The sequence below is a fragment of the Pipra filicauda genome, unplaced genomic scaffold, assembly GCF_003945595.2.
Source record: "Pipra filicauda isolate LSUMZ 115617 unplaced genomic scaffold, ASM394559v2 scaffold45_size4122338_pilon, whole genome shotgun sequence".
NCBI lineage: Eukaryota > Metazoa > Chordata > Aves > Passeriformes > Pipridae > Pipra > Pipra filicauda.
Window position 1 is genome coordinate 232,296 of NW_024104598.1, and position 16,140 is coordinate 248,435.

The window sequence follows — 16,140 nt, forward strand, 5'->3', positions numbered from 1 at the left end:
TACAAAGACTAATTACTTATGGTGCTGCCTTGGAAAGCTGAAGATCTTTCCCCTCCTCCCAAAAGCTCCCTGAAGATAACAAAGGTTACAGCCAGTGACACAAACAGACACAAACGTCCCGAACACTCCGTTCCCAGACTTCAGAGCATGAGGCTGGCCTGTGCTGTCACCATGGATCCTGGCCATGAGGCAGGGCAGGGCTGCAGATGACAGGGACATCCAGGAGATGCTGGGACAGAGAAGTGCTCCCTACGTGGTATCCACAGCAGCATTCTGCAATGGATACATGGATCACCATGTCTGACTCACCAGCCTTTGGCCTTGGGTCTGGCAGTGAGGTAGAGGATGGGCAAATGGAGAGCAAGGCAGGAGCACGTGAAGGCTCTGAGGGGATACGGCTGCCTGGAGGGAAGCCCTGGGCAATGGCAAGGTAGGATGTGATGGGAAATGTGGGGAAGGATCGATCTGGAAAACATCCTCTTAGGGTGGCCTGCAAGGGCAGGGGCAGTTTTTGGTTGAGTGGAGACACTCACCAAAATTTCAGTGCTGTCAATTCAGAGGTGGGTGTGGGATCTGCTGTTGGGACTGGGGTAATAGCAGGAGTGGTTTGCCTGTTTTGTTCCCAGCCCTGTGCTCTCCTTGAATGCCAAGTTTAAAAATCCTGGACAATCAGTGGCCTTTCTTCCCCCAGCCAGGTTTCCCCCATCCTTTCAGCTTCCTGCATATTATCCCTGACTTCCTCAGTGTGTTGGGGTTTGGGGGGCACAGTTTTGGTAGTGGGAGAGTTACAGGGGTGGCTTCTGTGAGAAGCTGCTGGAAGCTTACCTATGTCCGATGGAGCCATTCCCAGCTGGCTCAAGATGGACCTGCCTGAGCCCATCAGCGACAGTGGGAGCACCTCTGGAATAATATATTTAAGAAGGGAGACAAAAGCTATTGCATGGGAGCAATTGCAGCCAGAGGTGGTCCCCGTGGAAGGATCCCACTCTGGATCAGCCCGTCCCTAAGGGACTGCACTCCGTGGAAGTGACCCACGCGGGAGCACTCCGTGAATAACTCACGTTGGAGTCCACGGAGGATTGTCTCCCCTGGGAGGGACCCCATGCTGGAGCAGGGGAAAAGTGTGACGAATCCTTCTGAGCAAGAAGGAGCAGGAGAGAGCTGACCGCAGCCCCGTGTGGAAGGAGGCAGAGGAAACCAGGCGCGAATCTGAGCCGGGGAAGAAGAGAAGGGCAGAGGAACGGCTGTTTAAGATTTAATTTTCGCGTCTCACTGCCCTGCACTGATGTGATCGGTAACAAACCACCCTAATTCCCGCGATTCCAGCCCGTTTTACCCGTGCCGCTGCTCGCCAAGCGACCCTCCGGGGCCCCGGCGGGCTCAGGGCGCAGCCGCGCCGGCATCACGTGGGCGGTGGTGGGGCTGCGGCTCCTCCGGGATCCGCTCCGGTTCCAGCGCGGCTTCCTCCGGGATCTGCTCCGGGAACGGCTCCCCTTCCTCCAGGAACCGCTCCGACTCTTCATCCGGCTGCGGCTCCTCCGGGAAGGACTCCCGCTCCGGCTGCGGCTCCGGCTTCTCCGGGCGCGGCTCCCGCTCCAGCTGCGGCTCCTCCGGGCATGGGGGGGGCGGCGGGCGCCCCTCCGCCGTGAGCCCCATCAGCGTCAGGGACCCGGCGATGTTGCGGGGGTAGGTGCGGGGGGGATCGGGGGCTTAGGGGGGTGCCTGTGCCCCTCGGGCTTCCACGGGGTTTGGTGGTTTCGGTACTCACACCTTGTGTCCCTGCTGCCCGGAGCCCCCCGGCTCCACCAGCGCTCAGGGCGCTGCGGGTGTTTCGTAGGATTCGTAGAATCCCAGAATGGTTTGGGTTGGAAGGGATCTTAAAGATTGATCTAGTCTAAGCCCCTGTCATGGGCAGGGGCACCTTCCACTAGACCAGGTTGCTCCAAGCCCCGTCCAACCTGGCTTTGGACACTTCCAGAGATGGAGCAGCCACAGCTTCTCTGGGCAACTTGTGGAAAGAGTTGTGTGGAAGCTAACTAAGGAGATGGAATGAGGAGACGCCGTGCGGCACCAGCACCCCCAGACATAAGGCACAACAGGGTCGTTGCTGAGGCAAAGACAAGAAACTGCAGTTGTGTGTTCTGCTATAATATAATAATATAATGAAACATGACCAGATGCTTTGCCAAAGCTTTTGAGGGATGATACTGAGCAGCCACGGGCTCTGGACAGATGCCAGCCTGTGATGATGAACACGGTGCCAGTCAGGCATCTGTCCCGGCGGGATGGAAAAGTCGGGTCCTCCTCCCAAACCCGCGGGTAAGAGTTTAACCTGGAGGGAGCCAGAGGCTTGCTTGTACGGGAAATAACCCTCTTGGATCAGCAGTGCAGGAAACATGTGGGGCCCGCTGGAAAAAGTGCAGATCTTGCACATTTTTTTGCTTTTTCTACAGAAACCAATTTTAGAAGGTTGTGGGGTGTTGTGAATTTTTTTTTCCTATGTAAGTTTGTACTTCTTGTGTCAGTGTGGGACTTATATAATATGATCCGTTTTTCCAAGAAAGACAGCTACCAGTCAGCAAGAGAGAGCGAGTGTATGTGGTGGTCTTTTGGTCTCTGTGGGCTGGATTTCAGAGCCCCACCTGGACAATGGAGATCCAGCATAGCCAAGGCTTCCGTGAGGATTCTGTTTGCGCAGTGTGGAGAATGAGCTATCACAGATGGTTTTTCAGGATATGTTTTTGGCATTACAGGGTGTGGGTGGGACTGTTTCATTCTTCCATATCCTCCAGTTTTCTTCTGTAGTGTGTGGAAATGTGCTGAAATATCTGTTTCCCAAGGCAGCTTTCATGTGAGAGTTTGAGAGTCATAAAGAAACAACATTGTTTTTTTCTTCCTGTGGGTTTGATTGACTGCATGAGTAGTTTAGTGGACTGTTGAAATGCCCTTTTCTCTGCTGCTTCTTTATTATTTTTTTAGTAGCTGCTTGGTTCTGAATCTTGCTTTTCCTCCGTGCTCTGATTTTTGTGCTCTGCTCACAGAAGCTGGAGGTGCTGGGACTGGCTGGGTCCCTTCTGCTCTGTTTCCTCTAATGCAGGAATACCTGGAGAGGTCTCTTTTCTGCAGTTTACCCTGTCTCATCCCAAAAGTCCAAAGCAGAGAGGACTTCCCCTGTGCCATCTGAGAACTGGTGTATCTGCTGGACAGACCTTTCTGCTTGGCATGGTTCCCATGGCAAATCCATTGCAGAAAATTTAGTCTTATCACCAGGGTGAGCCTCCCTTTCTAGATCTCCTCAGGAAATGGTCGGTAAAACCAGGTGAAGTCAGTGGGACACTAGTTAATTTCTGCACTATGATCATATTTGTGGTGCTTTCACATGTACTTGCTTGACAGAGAGGTCAGCAAAATCTGATACCAACCTGATGCCCCCCTCCCCGAGTTCTGTTGCCCAGATGCCATCCAGTTGGCATGGCATGGCAGCAGGGATGATCCTGTTGTCATCCACTGTCTTGCAGATCCTGTGCTCTTTGTCTTCCAAGGGTTTAGAGAGTTCTGTATATGTACTTTTCCACATGCTTTCTTGTGGTACCTGAACTGATTTAGCTGGTACCTGCTGCTTCTTTCCCTCTTTGGAAAATGACTGTGGGCAGCTGTTGCTCATAGACAGAGTTGGAGTGGGCACAAACAGAGAGAAATCTGAGTAGAAAAGGTGGTGGGACACTGAGGCTGGGTGAAAAGGATGGTTGGGCCTTGTGTTTTGGCTGCTTTCTGTGTTTGAGGGAGAACAAGGCTATTTTCGAGGAGCACATGGCTGAGGAGATAAGCCCAGCCTGTGCTGTGTTGTGCAGTATTGGGCTGGAGTCGGATCAGAGGGAAGAGTATGTCCTGGCTGGAATGCAGGAGGAAGAGCAAGTTCAGGAGAGGAAAGCAGATTGGGAAAAGGGAAAAAGAGAAAGTGAACCAAACCAAAGGAGGTGGTGGCTTCTCTGAAGGAGAAGGCAGCGGGCAAGAAGCAGTAGGAGTGTGGGCAGAGGGCTTGGGCACCGGAGCTCAGCCAAGGCTTGTGACCCAGAGATAACCAGCAGCAGGTTAATCTGCAGGGCAGTGTGTGTGTCCTGCTGGGTGGCTGGGCATGATAGAAAACTTCCATGTGTGCAAGGCTTGGACACACTCCCATTGCCTTCAAACGGCGAGCAACCACGTGAGGGCACTTTGATGCACAAAGAAAGGGAGATGCATACCCCGGGGTGACTGCAGTGCCCTGTCATGCAGGCATTAATGAGGTTTTCCTCTCCTAAAACCTCAGCAAAGCCAGCTAAATCCATCAGCCTCTCCAGCATCTGTGTTAATTTGGGAGTTGCACAAGTGCTGCTGGGGAACAGTCTCCTGGGTGGCTCTTCTGGTTTCTTCTTTCCGGTACATCTCCACTTGCCAGCCACTGAAACTAAAAAACAGGGCTTCAGCCCACTGAATGCACTGGTTTAGGTGGCTCTGTGGAGGCTTTTGGTGGGAAGTAGGGGTAGGGGAAGGCTGGGTTGGCAGCAGAGGGGATTAGGGTCTGTACACTGGAAATGGGAGAGCTGTGTTCCTTTTTTTTCCTACTTTCCTTCAGCTAGGGAAGCAGTGTCTGAAGTTGGGTCTGCTGGGTGAGTACCAGGGTCCTAAACAAGGCAGCTGCAGTGTGTTTCTCTTGGAATCCAGGTGAGAACAGGATTCCTGGAACAGCTGTCTTTAGTTCTCCTGCTTTATCCTGAGTGTCCTCTCTGGGACACACCGGTTGAGAAGTTTCTCTGTGCTGTCACCCCACAGCCAGGTCAGTTTTGAGGAAGAGAGCCAGAAGCAACCTGCTGTGGGGCACTGGAAGCCACTAATGCCATCCAAAGGCAACAAGGAGGAGCTGGAGACGGGATGCCAGGATGCTGGAGGTGTGGGTGAGACCCAGTCCACCGAGCAGCTCAACGTGTCGCGCCTGCGCAGCTCTTCGGTGGAGATCCGTGAAAAGGGGTCTGAGTTCCTGAAGGATGAGCTGCACAAAGCACAGAAGGTAAAGGGAGAACACCTGGGGATGGCAGCATGGATTGGAGCAGTAGGAGTTTTCCTAGAGGTGTTTTAGGAGTCTGGAGCAGGCAGAAGAGGAGAGAGACTGAGCTGAGGTGGCCATAAAGTGCTTTGGAGCAGGACATCAGTTGCTGGATGTGCCAATATCCAAATTAATCCTGGAAACCTACTGCAGGAAGCAGCTCAAGGCAGTGCTTAACTGGGAGCCTCCTTGCTGATGACAAATGAGCTATTCCTGAAATGAGCCTGAAAATCCTGCTACAACTTGTGGAGGGAGGGTGCCTTTGGCGCAGAGTTTAGTGACAGGAATCTGGGATCGTGGATCTGTGTCATGGTGGGGAGGAAGGGTTGTGATTGACAGGGCAGGGCATCAGCACTCCTGGGATCTGCTGTGGGCTGATGTGTCCTTCTCCATTTCCTCAACAGGAGCTGAAGCTGAAGGACAAAGAATGTGAAAGATTGTCAAAAGTCAGGGAACAACTGGAGCAGGAACTGGAGGAGTTAACAGCCAGCCTATTTGAGGTACCACCCTCTTCCTTTTCTTACCCTAAGCTTGCATCCAGCCCCTTTAAGACAGGCTTTCACTGAACTTCCAGCTGTGTCCTCCTACAGTTTCTTCCTTTCCCCTATTCTTTCCCACTTGGAGAAGCAGAGCTGGGCAGTGCTGCAGGCAGAGCCTCAGAACAAGCTCCTGGGGAGCATTTAACAGGTGTTTCTTGCCCCTTCTGGCAGCTGTGGGGTGGTATAAAGAGCATAGTAGTTATGGTGACAAAACCAGATGTGGGGATGCCTGGAGCTGGAGCCAGGCACAGCTCCCTGTCCCTCTCCATGTCCCTCTCCATACCTGCTGGGCAGCTACTGCAGAATAGAGATGATTCCCTGGCTTGTCTCAGCCCTTGCTGGGGGTGGGAACAGGCTAGATGTCCTCACACATTCTGCTCCAATGAGTGTCCAGAAGACCTGTCAGTTGTGGTGCTTTTTGTTTTGTTTTGTTTTTTTGTAATGTGATTCTTGCCAAGGTCTGTCCTGGCAAAATCCCATTTACCAGCAGCTCTTATGTCTGGATCTGTCTAGATAGTGAGGAAAGCCAGAGCCCATCTGTACCTTTGACACACAGGGATATGAGGGCCAAGAGAGCAACTCCCCCTTGAAATTTTGGCTACCTGAGCTCAGGATGATCTTGGAGATAATAAAGCCAAGGGCTGTTCCCTTCCTTTGGTGGCCTTGGCCAGACTCTGCTTCCAGACAGTGCTGCAGGGGGGACCCAGGTGGGATTCATCCCACTCCCCTCTTTCTGTGGGAGAGCCTTTTAAGCCAGTTTCTACCATTTGGCCCCCACCTTAGCTCCATGTCCTGCTGTGTCCCAGCCGTGCCTGGAGCAGTGAGGACTGGCTACTCCACAAGGGAAGTGGGAGCAAAGTGCAGTGACAACCCAGGCAGGAGCAGTGACCTCACCAAGATGTGGAGAAGCAGGTCTGGATCAGGATCAGTGTCACAGACAGCAGGGCAGGGGCAGAAATAGGTTTAGTGATCAACCAGCAGAGCTGCAGTGACTGGGGTCAAGCCAGGAAGCCAAGCTGAGGGGAGGCTGGAGTCAGAGATGTTGGAATAGGGGCACCCACAGCCCCTGCCACAGCACCCATAGCAACACAGCTGAGTGTTCATGTTAAAGCCTCAGCTTTAAGCAACTCCCAAGGGCAAGGAAGGGCAGGCCCTTGCTTCTGACATTCTTCAAGCAGCCCCTATCAGTGAGAGAGATGACCTTGGACTAGTCAGCTAAATGCTTTAGTTTAACTGATTACACTCCTTAGCAGGGGATGCACTCCAGGCTCTGGCACTGGGAGCATTCTCCGGGAAATTCTGGGGGAAGACACTTCACAGCTTGCAGAACAAATCCCTTGGATGTGGCAGGGATGGCTGTCCCCTTGCTTGCTTGCCTGGATCATGTGATATGGCATAGCTGTGACCTGCCTTGGTGGCTTTGTGTAACAAGCAGACTAAATTCTCTCTGGTGCAGGAAGCCCACAAGATGGTGAGAGAAGCCAACACTAAACAGGCTGCAGCAGAGAAACAGCTGAGGGAGGCCCGGGGCAAGGTGAGAACTGCTCTCTGGGACTTGATTTTTGGGGTAGCCTGGTGGCATCACTGCCCAGACTGGCCACAGTGCTGCTTGTTGGCTGGAGGAGAGTAAAGTGCTTGCATTTGCTCTTCTCCCTTTGCAGCAGACACTGGAAAGGGACTAGAATGAGGGGAAAGAGGGATCCTTGCAGTCTGTTCCTGATCTAGCTCCTTTTTGGGAAATGGATGCCAGGGAAACCACAGGGAACTGATAAGCTGTTTAATCGTCACAGCTGTGGGAATGGATAGAGCAGGGACCTGGGGCATTGGAATTTCCTGGCAGGGCTGAATCACAACGTTGCTTAACTCAAGAGAGAAGTTTCTTTGGGGTTATTGGGTCTGAAAAGAGCCTGGGGCAAAATGTGCTGACTAAAGGGGCAGAGGGATGGGATCCCAAATAGCTGCTGTTTGTTTAAAATTCTGGGTGGTGCTGGACACTGGGAGGGATGGGGAGAAGCTTCATGGCTGGGCTTGTAGCTGGTTCTCTGTGGCTTCAATATGTGATGGGATGCAGCAAACTTGAGTTCAGCAGGTGTTGACTCTACCTGGTCTCCTCAGATTGACATGCTGCAGGCAGAGGTGACAGCTCTGAAGACGCTGGTGATCACGTCCACACCTTCCTCCCCCAACCGGGAGCTGCACCCTCAGCTCCAGAGCCCTTCCAAAGCCGGCTTCAGGAAGGGCCATGGGCGAAACAAAAGCACCAGCAGTGCCATGGTCTCAGCTGCCAGACAGAATGTGTCTCCAGAGCCAGTCACTCGGGAGTGCAGAGAGGTGGGTGAGGGCCACTCGCTGAATCGGCCTCAGAGCCACTGCTGGCACTGTGCTCAGGGGCTTCCTGGAGAGATCTGTGGTTTCAGTGTTGGAAGAAGCTGTTTGTGTGGTAACATGCCTTGTTCCCTAAATTTTTGCTGAGGCAGGCTGTGGTGGGTTTCCTTTTGTGGGTGTTTCCTCTTTGGGAGGCGTGTTGGAGGCTGTGTCAGGACAACAGCAGTTGAGGGATCTCTGGGGGACATGGGCAGATCCAAGAGGTACCAGTGCTGTGAGTTGCTGAGCAGAAGCCAGTGGTTTTCTGCACCTTGGCAGATGAGTCCATAGCCTGTTCTGGCATGAGATGGTGGTGGTTCTTCTTCCTACTCAGTTTGGCTTGGACACCAGGACACCTCCATCAGCTAGTAGCCTCTCACTTGTCCTGTGTTCTTGGGCATGGCACTGTTCTCCCTCTTTGCAGAGTATATATTTAATTATATTTAATTCCTTCCTCACTGGAAGGAGCTGGGCAGAGAAGCATCCAAAGCATTGTGAATAACTTCCAAACAAGCCCTGTTTAATTAAGGTGATCCTTCGATAGCGCCCCCCCCAAACCTAATGTGACCAGGAGTGTAACACTTCTTCCTGCTACCAGGATCTTTCCTTCTGGGAATTTCCCACTAGCCAGATGTGTACACAGCTGTCCTGGGGAGCAAAAAGGAGGCAACTTATGGTACTTGGTCAGGAAGAATGAAAATGAGTGAGAATGTGGTGGGGGAATATATCTCACTGGTGATTTTTTTGCTGCCTCTGTCATGAAGAATTGTTGAGGAAACACCAAGGACTTGTTTGTTTAAGATCTGGACCTGTCATTTCATCATGGAGGCAACTTCCACAGGGTGCAGATATCTTGGGGTCTAAAATCTCAGGGCTCAGCTTCCAAAGTGACTAATAATGTTCTGTATCAAGGATGGGGTGGTTTCTTTGTCTCTCAGATTCTTTAATGGCCTATGTGAGAGGTGATAAAAAGGAGTCTGGCGTTCAGAGGGTTGGTGCCCTATGAAAAAGATGTGTCCCATCCTAAATTGAGCCTAAAAATGGCAATATCTGTTCCCTTTTTGCACCCTAAGCTAAAATCTAAAGGTGTGACTTGTGTCCCTGTGATGCCTTGAGCAGCATGCTCAGTTCCTGAAGGGCAGGACTTGAGCCTTTCTTCCTATCTCCTGTTTTACCTCATGTTTTTACCTCCCTTCTTACCTGTCTCACTCTAAACCTTTTCCTTCACTGTCTGTCTCTCCCTCTGCCCTCCAAGTCTGGGTTCCCTGCTCTCCTCTCCTTGCTCCTTTGCATCCTCCCTGGGAAGGCCATCCACATCACCTATGAGCCAGGCTGGCAGGCCTTGGGAGCAGATGCTTCCTCCTCCTCCTCACGGCAGGTAACCAACCTTTCTGGGGATAGGTGGGACCCAGCTACCTCTCATGCTTCCAGCCTTTTAGTTCCAGCTCCCTTTTATGCTAACCTCCATTTTTTTTCCTTTTGTTTTGTTTTTCTCCATTTGTTTTTCCATCTTGTGGCTCTGAAGCTGTTCCTGGTCCCAGGTGAGCAGTCTCCATGGCACAGAGGGAGTGTGCTGGAATCCAGACTTTCCCGGCTGTGTTCACTCATGTGCTTTGTGTTGCTCAGCAGGGTTTCTTTAGTTTTATTGTTTTCTTTCAGCAGCTTTAACATAATTTGCTGGGCTTGTAGGAGATGCCCTGTCGGTCAAGTTGGTGGTTTGGCTAATGATCCATCTGGGATTTAAATGCCAGGTCCCAAAGTCTCCCATTGCCACTGTGCTTTGCCACTCAGCTGCTCTCATCATTCCTGACATGGGTTGAGTGGGAACTTGGTCTGTTCAGTGGTTGTGTGGTGGCTTTTCCTGCATCACGGGTGCTGGAGGAAGATGGGATAGAGAGGTACCTGCAGGTTTCTGGCACAATAAGCCCAGGATGGCTGTGGCTCAGAACTGTTACAGAACTGCTGGCGGGTGGGAGATGAGAGGCAAGGCAGCTTCTCTCAGACACTTCCGTGGTGTCTGAACCTCTCTAGATGCCAAAGGAGATGTTTTGCAGTGCGGTTACCTGCACAGTAGCATTTACCTTCTGATATGAAATCTTTTCTTGTGACCACCCTGCCACTTCCCTTTCCTCTTGGACACTTGCTGCAGGTCGACTCCATCTTATTTGCTGAGTTCGAGGCCTGGAAGGAATCTCCAACTTTGGATAAATCCTGCTCCTTCCTGGACAGGATTTATCGAGAAGACATAGGACCTTGTCTGGACTTTACTAAGCAGGAGGTGAGTGCTGGAAAAGCAGCTCCAGAGGGTCACCTTTGTGGAGGTGACCTTGGCACGTTCGTACCCGCTCTCCCTTCTGTTTGCCGCAGCTGTCGGAGCTGGTGCGAGTGGCTGTGGAGCAGAACACCCTCACCATCGAGCCAGTGGCTTCTCAGACGCTCCCTGTGGTGAAGGTGGCAGCAGAAGAGTGTGGTGGGCCAAAGTAAGGACCGTGTTTACCGTCTTTTGTCCCCTCCTTGCTGTTGGTCGGTTTGTCCCGTGCCGTGGAGTTTGGCCGGGCCTCGCTCAGTCGCTGAGGTGAACAGTTCAAAGGGCTCAGCTGAGTGTTCTCCAGGCTTGTGAGCAGTTGGAATTTAGCTCTGCTCTGCCTGAGAAGAGGAATGAGCTTAGCTCAGCAGATGAGCTGTTGGCTGGTTTTTGGGATAACCTGTGACATGTTAGTGCCCTTGACCGGGGGATGGGTTTTTTTCCCTTGCCTTGAGGCAGCAATTTGTTTATGTTCTCTGAAGGTGTTTGTGCATAACCAGGAGTCAAAGGGTTAAATCAGAGCTGCATTCTTGCATCTTGTGAGGTTTGAGCTCACCTTGCATCCTGACCTTGCTGGGGGGTTTGAGCCTAGGTCAGAAGAGATCTCCTTTTGCTGCACATCATCTTTACCACCTGATGCTGTCACCTTGCCACCAGAATTGGGGCTGCAGCTGCTTCAGAGCTTGTGTGACTGTATCTGCTGTGACAAACAGCTTGGGATCACCTCAAGGAAGAGGCACTAGCAGAAATGACATGGTATTCCAGATGAAGGAGAGGTTTTTATTCAGCTGATGAATTCAAGTTCCATCAGGGCTCCCTTTCTCTGTCCTTCCCTCCCTTACCTTCAAGCAGAGCACCCCCTAAAGTGTCCCTGTGAGGGCAAACACAGGTTTCCTACCACGCTCCTGCATTTTCTGCCATCTCTAGGCAAATTGCTCCGAGAACAACCCATCCTGTCTTTATCCTTATCACTTTCCTTTTGCGTTTTTTTTTTTTGTCTTCACAGTGGGTTCCGGTCACAAATTGTAACGTAAGTGAAGCATTTATTGTTTAGCCAGTGATCAAAGTGCAATATAGCAGCTTGGAGGCTCGAGCTGAACTGAGCTAACTCTTTAACCTGTTTAATTTCCAGGTAGGATGGTGAGGAGTTTTGCTATTGGCAATAAAAAAAATCCAAAAGGAATTTGTTTACTTTTGTTTCCCAGGTGTAAAACACTGATTTTTGTGGCATTTTTGGTTACCTCTAAATATGGTTGTGACAGCTGTAGTTACACCAAGTCACCAAGAGTCTCTTTTTTCTATGTGCTCCAATGTTCAATTTTGTGACTTAAAAATATCTTGTTATTGGTCATCCTACACTTCCTGAGAATTTAATCTCCTTAAGTTGTGTTAATATTTGGTCAGTGATTGCTTCTCCTTGCATGTGGACTCCTACAGCCCATGCTTCCACTCTTGGCTAATATTTGCCTTGATAGCAGTGGAAAACAAGCCCAGAGACATGCTCAGAATCTCCTTGAAACATCTGCTCCCATCTGTTGGCGCCTTCCATGGCTCCCAGAGCAGTTTTTTGCAGCTGGGGAGTGATGTTGCTCTTTCCACATGCAGGAACTGAGCCTCTGAGGAATGTGGTGATAACTATGCAATAGAAAATTCTGCTTTACTGCTTAAAGTGAGGATAAAGGAAAGGCAACTGGCTGGTGATGGAAACCATAATAGAAGAAATAACAGAAAAAATGGCAGGAAAAGAGAGGCCGTTGACTGTTTTGAAAAGACTGGTTTTGTCGCTCTGAGTGAAATCCTAAAATTGTGAAGCCAAGCTTCTTCGCTGTCTGCCCAAGAAGGGATCGGCTTGTCCTTACGGATTGCAAGCCTCATCCAGAGCCGTGTGGCTTGTTTTGAGTTCTCAGCATGAGCAAATTCTGCTCTAATGCTGGATTTACCAGTTTTGAGGCCAGGTTTGATGTCCAGCCAGCATGTTTGCATCCCAGCAGGAAAGCTGATACACCTGAGTCTTCCCTGGAATGTGGAGGAGATATGCAGGGACCAGATGACATTACACTCTGTTTTCTGTAGCTTTCTCCTGGGCTCTGTGCCAGGGAAAGGGTACAGCTTGGTGTATTTGGATATGGAATAATTCATGATTCCAGATATTTAACTCTCCTAACTTGCCACTTATGGAATCTTTTAGGAGCAAAAGGCTCTATCAGCCATGGGGTTTTTTTCATGCTGACTGACCCAGATCCGGCTTCTGAGCTCCCCCTTCCACCTCTTGAGATTCCTAAATTCCTGATCTCTGCTATGCCACTGGATTGTTGAAGTGTTTTTTCCTTTCCCAGCAGGAAATGTGCTCTAAGTGGCCTCCCCAGGACCTGCAAGCACCGGATCATGCTGGGGGATTCTGGGAATTACTACTACATTTCACCTTCCTGCAGGGCCAGGGTGAGTCCTTTACCTTCCCAGGGTGCCTTGACCCTCCAAAATTGTTCCATACCCTGAGATGTAGGAGCTCTTGAGGGTCAGCCTTCAACTTAAGGAAGACCTGTGGGATTTGAGTTTGTTCCTGAGCTCAGGGTGGCTCTTGGTTTATAATTAGGGTGCAGATCCAGCCTTGCTTATGCTTTCAGACAGCCCTCAGTGTGTTCACTTTCCATGGTTTCATTCTGTACAGGACTTTGTTTTTTTGGCTTTATTATTATTTAATTCCCCTTTGTAAAATACAGTAATTTTCTGCTCTTTAAATGCTCTTACTGTTCCAGTCAGATCCATGACTCGGGTGGTTGTGAGAACAAGTTGTTCTTTCTGTGGAGGGAAGGCAAAAGGTGGATAATTTATTAATGTTGCTGTTGGGGCTTTGATTCAATGGAACATTTTAGAAGTTTATTCTTTCCTGAGCTGCATATCACAAGAGCTGATCCTGAAACATGTGACCATTTTGGATACAAAAAGTTGTTTTTTGTGCACAGACTTGACTCATTTGTGTCACTTGCCCCAAAGCAGTGTCTCAAATCTGCAGTAGATTGGAGTTGTTCCATGTTGTGTCTCATGGATAATGTAATGTCTAGGGATGGGATGGAAGATACCCAGATGGTTTTTTTAAATTTTATTTTTAACCAGCTTTCATCCTACCTGGTGATATGTGGGACTATTTCTCTGATGCTGAACACTGAGCTCTGCTGCTGAGTGCAGGGCAGGCCTTTTGGCAGAGCAATTCTGGAGCTAATTCCTGATTTTTCTCTTTTCCTCTCTCTCTCAGATCACAGCAGTCTGCAACTTCTTCACATATATCCGCTATATCCAGCAAGGCTTGGTGAGGCAGGATGGTAAGAGCTGGTTCCAGTGGGATGCTTTCTGTGGAGGAATTAAGAGGTGCTATTCCAAATGACAGGAGTGGGGCCAGCTCAGGGTCCCCTCAACTCCCTGTGTCTTTGAGAAGCAGTTAAATGACAAAAGAAAAACATGAGGGAAGGAAGCAAAGCACCAGTTCCTGGGAGCTTTGCCCTGGGGTGGTACTGATGAATGGTGACCTGATGGGCATGTCCTGCTTCCCTGACTTTGGGAAGGAGCCTGGCTGGGCTGCACTGGGAGGTAGTGTCCAGCTGTGCCTTGCTTACTGATTTTTGGTTGTTTTTTCCCTTCTCTTCCCCACACCCTTTTGCTTTGCAGTGGAGCTGATGTACTGGGAGGTCATGCGGCTCCGGAGGGAGATGTCCCTGGCCAAACTTGGATTTTATCCCAGTGAGATGTAAGCAGAGGCCTGAGCATGGAAGGAAACTGCTCCAGTATGAAGGGCTTTGTGAGTGCAGTACCTGCCCTGCAATGGGCCTTTTTCCTTCCCCGCCCTCTCTCTGCCTGAAGCTGACCAAGAAGCACAACTTCCACCTTCAGCTGTCCAACTGCTCCAACTGTGACTGGAATGCAGCTTCCACGCTGTCCCCTCGGAGCTGGGCTGGCCCTGGCTGCTCTGAGGTGACCATCTATAGACTTTGGAGTCTCCTATACGCAGTGTATATCCATTTTTTTAAACTTTTGTTTTTATATGCAGTCTTCTTTGGCATTTTCTGAGGAGGGCAGGAATTCTGGACCTTCCCTGTAAGCCAGTCTGTCAGGACAGATGCTGGCTGTCTGTCCCCGTGCCCCACTCGTTTTTTGGGGGTACTCCGAGGTCCTGCTGACCATACTCCCATAACAGCCCAGAAAATGCCAGCAGAGCACAATAATCTTACGGAGAGCCATGAACAGTTTGTTTCCAAGTACTTCCTTGTTCCTTTTAAAGGAGCCTGTGAGAGAAGCTTTCTGCCAACGGAGTCACAAAGAAGGAATTGTTCCTCTTTTTAGCTTGCTGTTTGACTCTGGGTTATCCAGGCTGGGGAATAGCTGGAGCTGTGCACCTGGGGCCTTCAGCAGAACAAAGGGAGCAGGAAAATTCCCTAACTCCCAGCTGGCTGCAGTCAGTGCAGGATGTTTTCTCCTGGACTGGGAAATCTGCTGCAGTTGTCACAGGCAGACCTTATTACAGACCCTGTGACAGTTCTTGGTGTAGGAGTCCGCCTTGGTGCTCTTAAACACAAACCTCACCTACAAACATGCCCTGGAGCTGTTCCTGATCCTGAGGGAGCTTTGGGCAGTCCTGTTTGCATTGTTTAGGTAGAATCCATTTGCCCAGGTTGGGTTCTTCATGTCCCAGAAGGAGCATGCCCAGGCTGGGCAGTCCTGAAGCCCAGAGATTTCCTCCCTCCTATTACACTAGACCTAGAGATGCCCATTCCAGTGGGAATCCCAGCTTCTCCTGGGCTGCCATCCCCAGTGAGGGAATTGAGACATCTTTGTGTGCATGTGAGGGGTGTGGCTGCAGTTCCTGCATCTTCCAAATTGTGCTGGGAGGGAGGAATGTCACTAAAGCTGTTGGAACACACAGATCTGCCACAGACCCAGGTTTGTTAAAGCTGTGACAGTGGTTTGTAGCCAACTTAGCCTTTTTTTCAGTGTCTGTGGAGCAGCCACCACCCACCCTGGGGTTTCCATCTCTGACTGACACATCGCCCTGCCCAGCACCAGCTCACCATCCTCAGCTCCAGAACTTTCAGCCTCTCCTGAGGGATGCTACAGTAAGAACTCAGTTTTATTCCACTAAAGACACAAACTGAGCTGCTGTGGTTTTGTCCAGAGGATGGAGGAATAGACAGGGAAGGCAAAAGCCTTGGTTTCCCCAGCTGCAGATTTCAGCTCAGGTAAATTCTATCCCTGGAATTTCCCCTTTTATCTGCCCCCCCTGACCTTTTGATCTCTCCATGTCTTCCTGTGCCATTGGCTGCTACATTGCACAATATGTGGCTGCATTGCAGTGCTGGGAATGAGGTGATCTCTCAAGGTAGGAGATGTTTTGGTTTGTGGGATTTTTTTCTTCCCCTCAGTGTCACATTGTAAAGCACTTTTGAGATGAAAGGAATTGGAGAAATGCCATGTGTGAAGTTGTCTTACATTTGAAATGAAGCAGAGAGAACAATTTGTAAAGGAAAATGAAGTCACTCCGTTAACTGCGGGATGGTTGCACCCTGCTCTTTAATAATGGAAAATAAACATTTGCTATTAACCTCTAAAAGTCTGGTTGGAGGTTGAGGGATTGGGTTGGTTGGGGTGCTCAATAGCCAAGAGAAAATGAAGTTTGGCTGATATTCTTTGAGCTTCTCTGGCCCCTGTGTGACCTCTTGGATTGGGTTTTAATGTTTTTTTTCATCAGTGTGTCCCTCCCATAGTTGGCTGCTCCCTGACTTCATGAGGGGAATAAGTGATAGTGTTTTCGTGCCAAATGGAAGGGTTTTTTCCCACAGGTGGATGAACATTTCTTCACA

General features: G+C 50.3%; 1 protein-coding gene across 7 annotated transcripts; it reads left to right on the plus strand.

Annotated features, from left to right (window-relative positions):
- The first annotated feature begins 108 nt into the window (after nt 1–108).
- RAB3IL1 (RAB3A interacting protein like 1) lies at nt 109–15,890 on the plus strand. Of its 7 annotated transcripts, none has more exons than XM_027728643.2 (11): nt 122–430; nt 4,813–5,047; nt 5,488–5,583; nt 7,079–7,156; nt 7,738–7,953; nt 9,242–9,364; nt 10,136–10,264; nt 10,354–10,466; nt 12,631–12,730; nt 13,545–13,611; nt 13,955–15,890. In XM_027728643.2, exons 1-11 carry the CDS (start codon nt 207–209, stop codon nt 14,035–14,037), a joined length of 1,464 nt encoding a protein of 487 aa, XP_027584444.1. In that variant the 5' UTR covers nt 122–206; the 3' UTR covers nt 14,038–15,890. The 7 variants fall into 7 exon arrangements, with proteins under 7 accessions (XP_027584449.2, XP_027584444.1, XP_039241964.1 ...); XM_039386030.1 differs by having other exon boundaries at nt 123–430; nt 12,628–12,730; XM_039386032.1 differs by lacking the exon at nt 122–430 and adding an exon at nt 1,320–1,686 and having other exon boundaries at nt 12,628–12,730.
- The last annotated feature ends 250 nt before the right edge of the window (nt 15,891–16,140 follow it).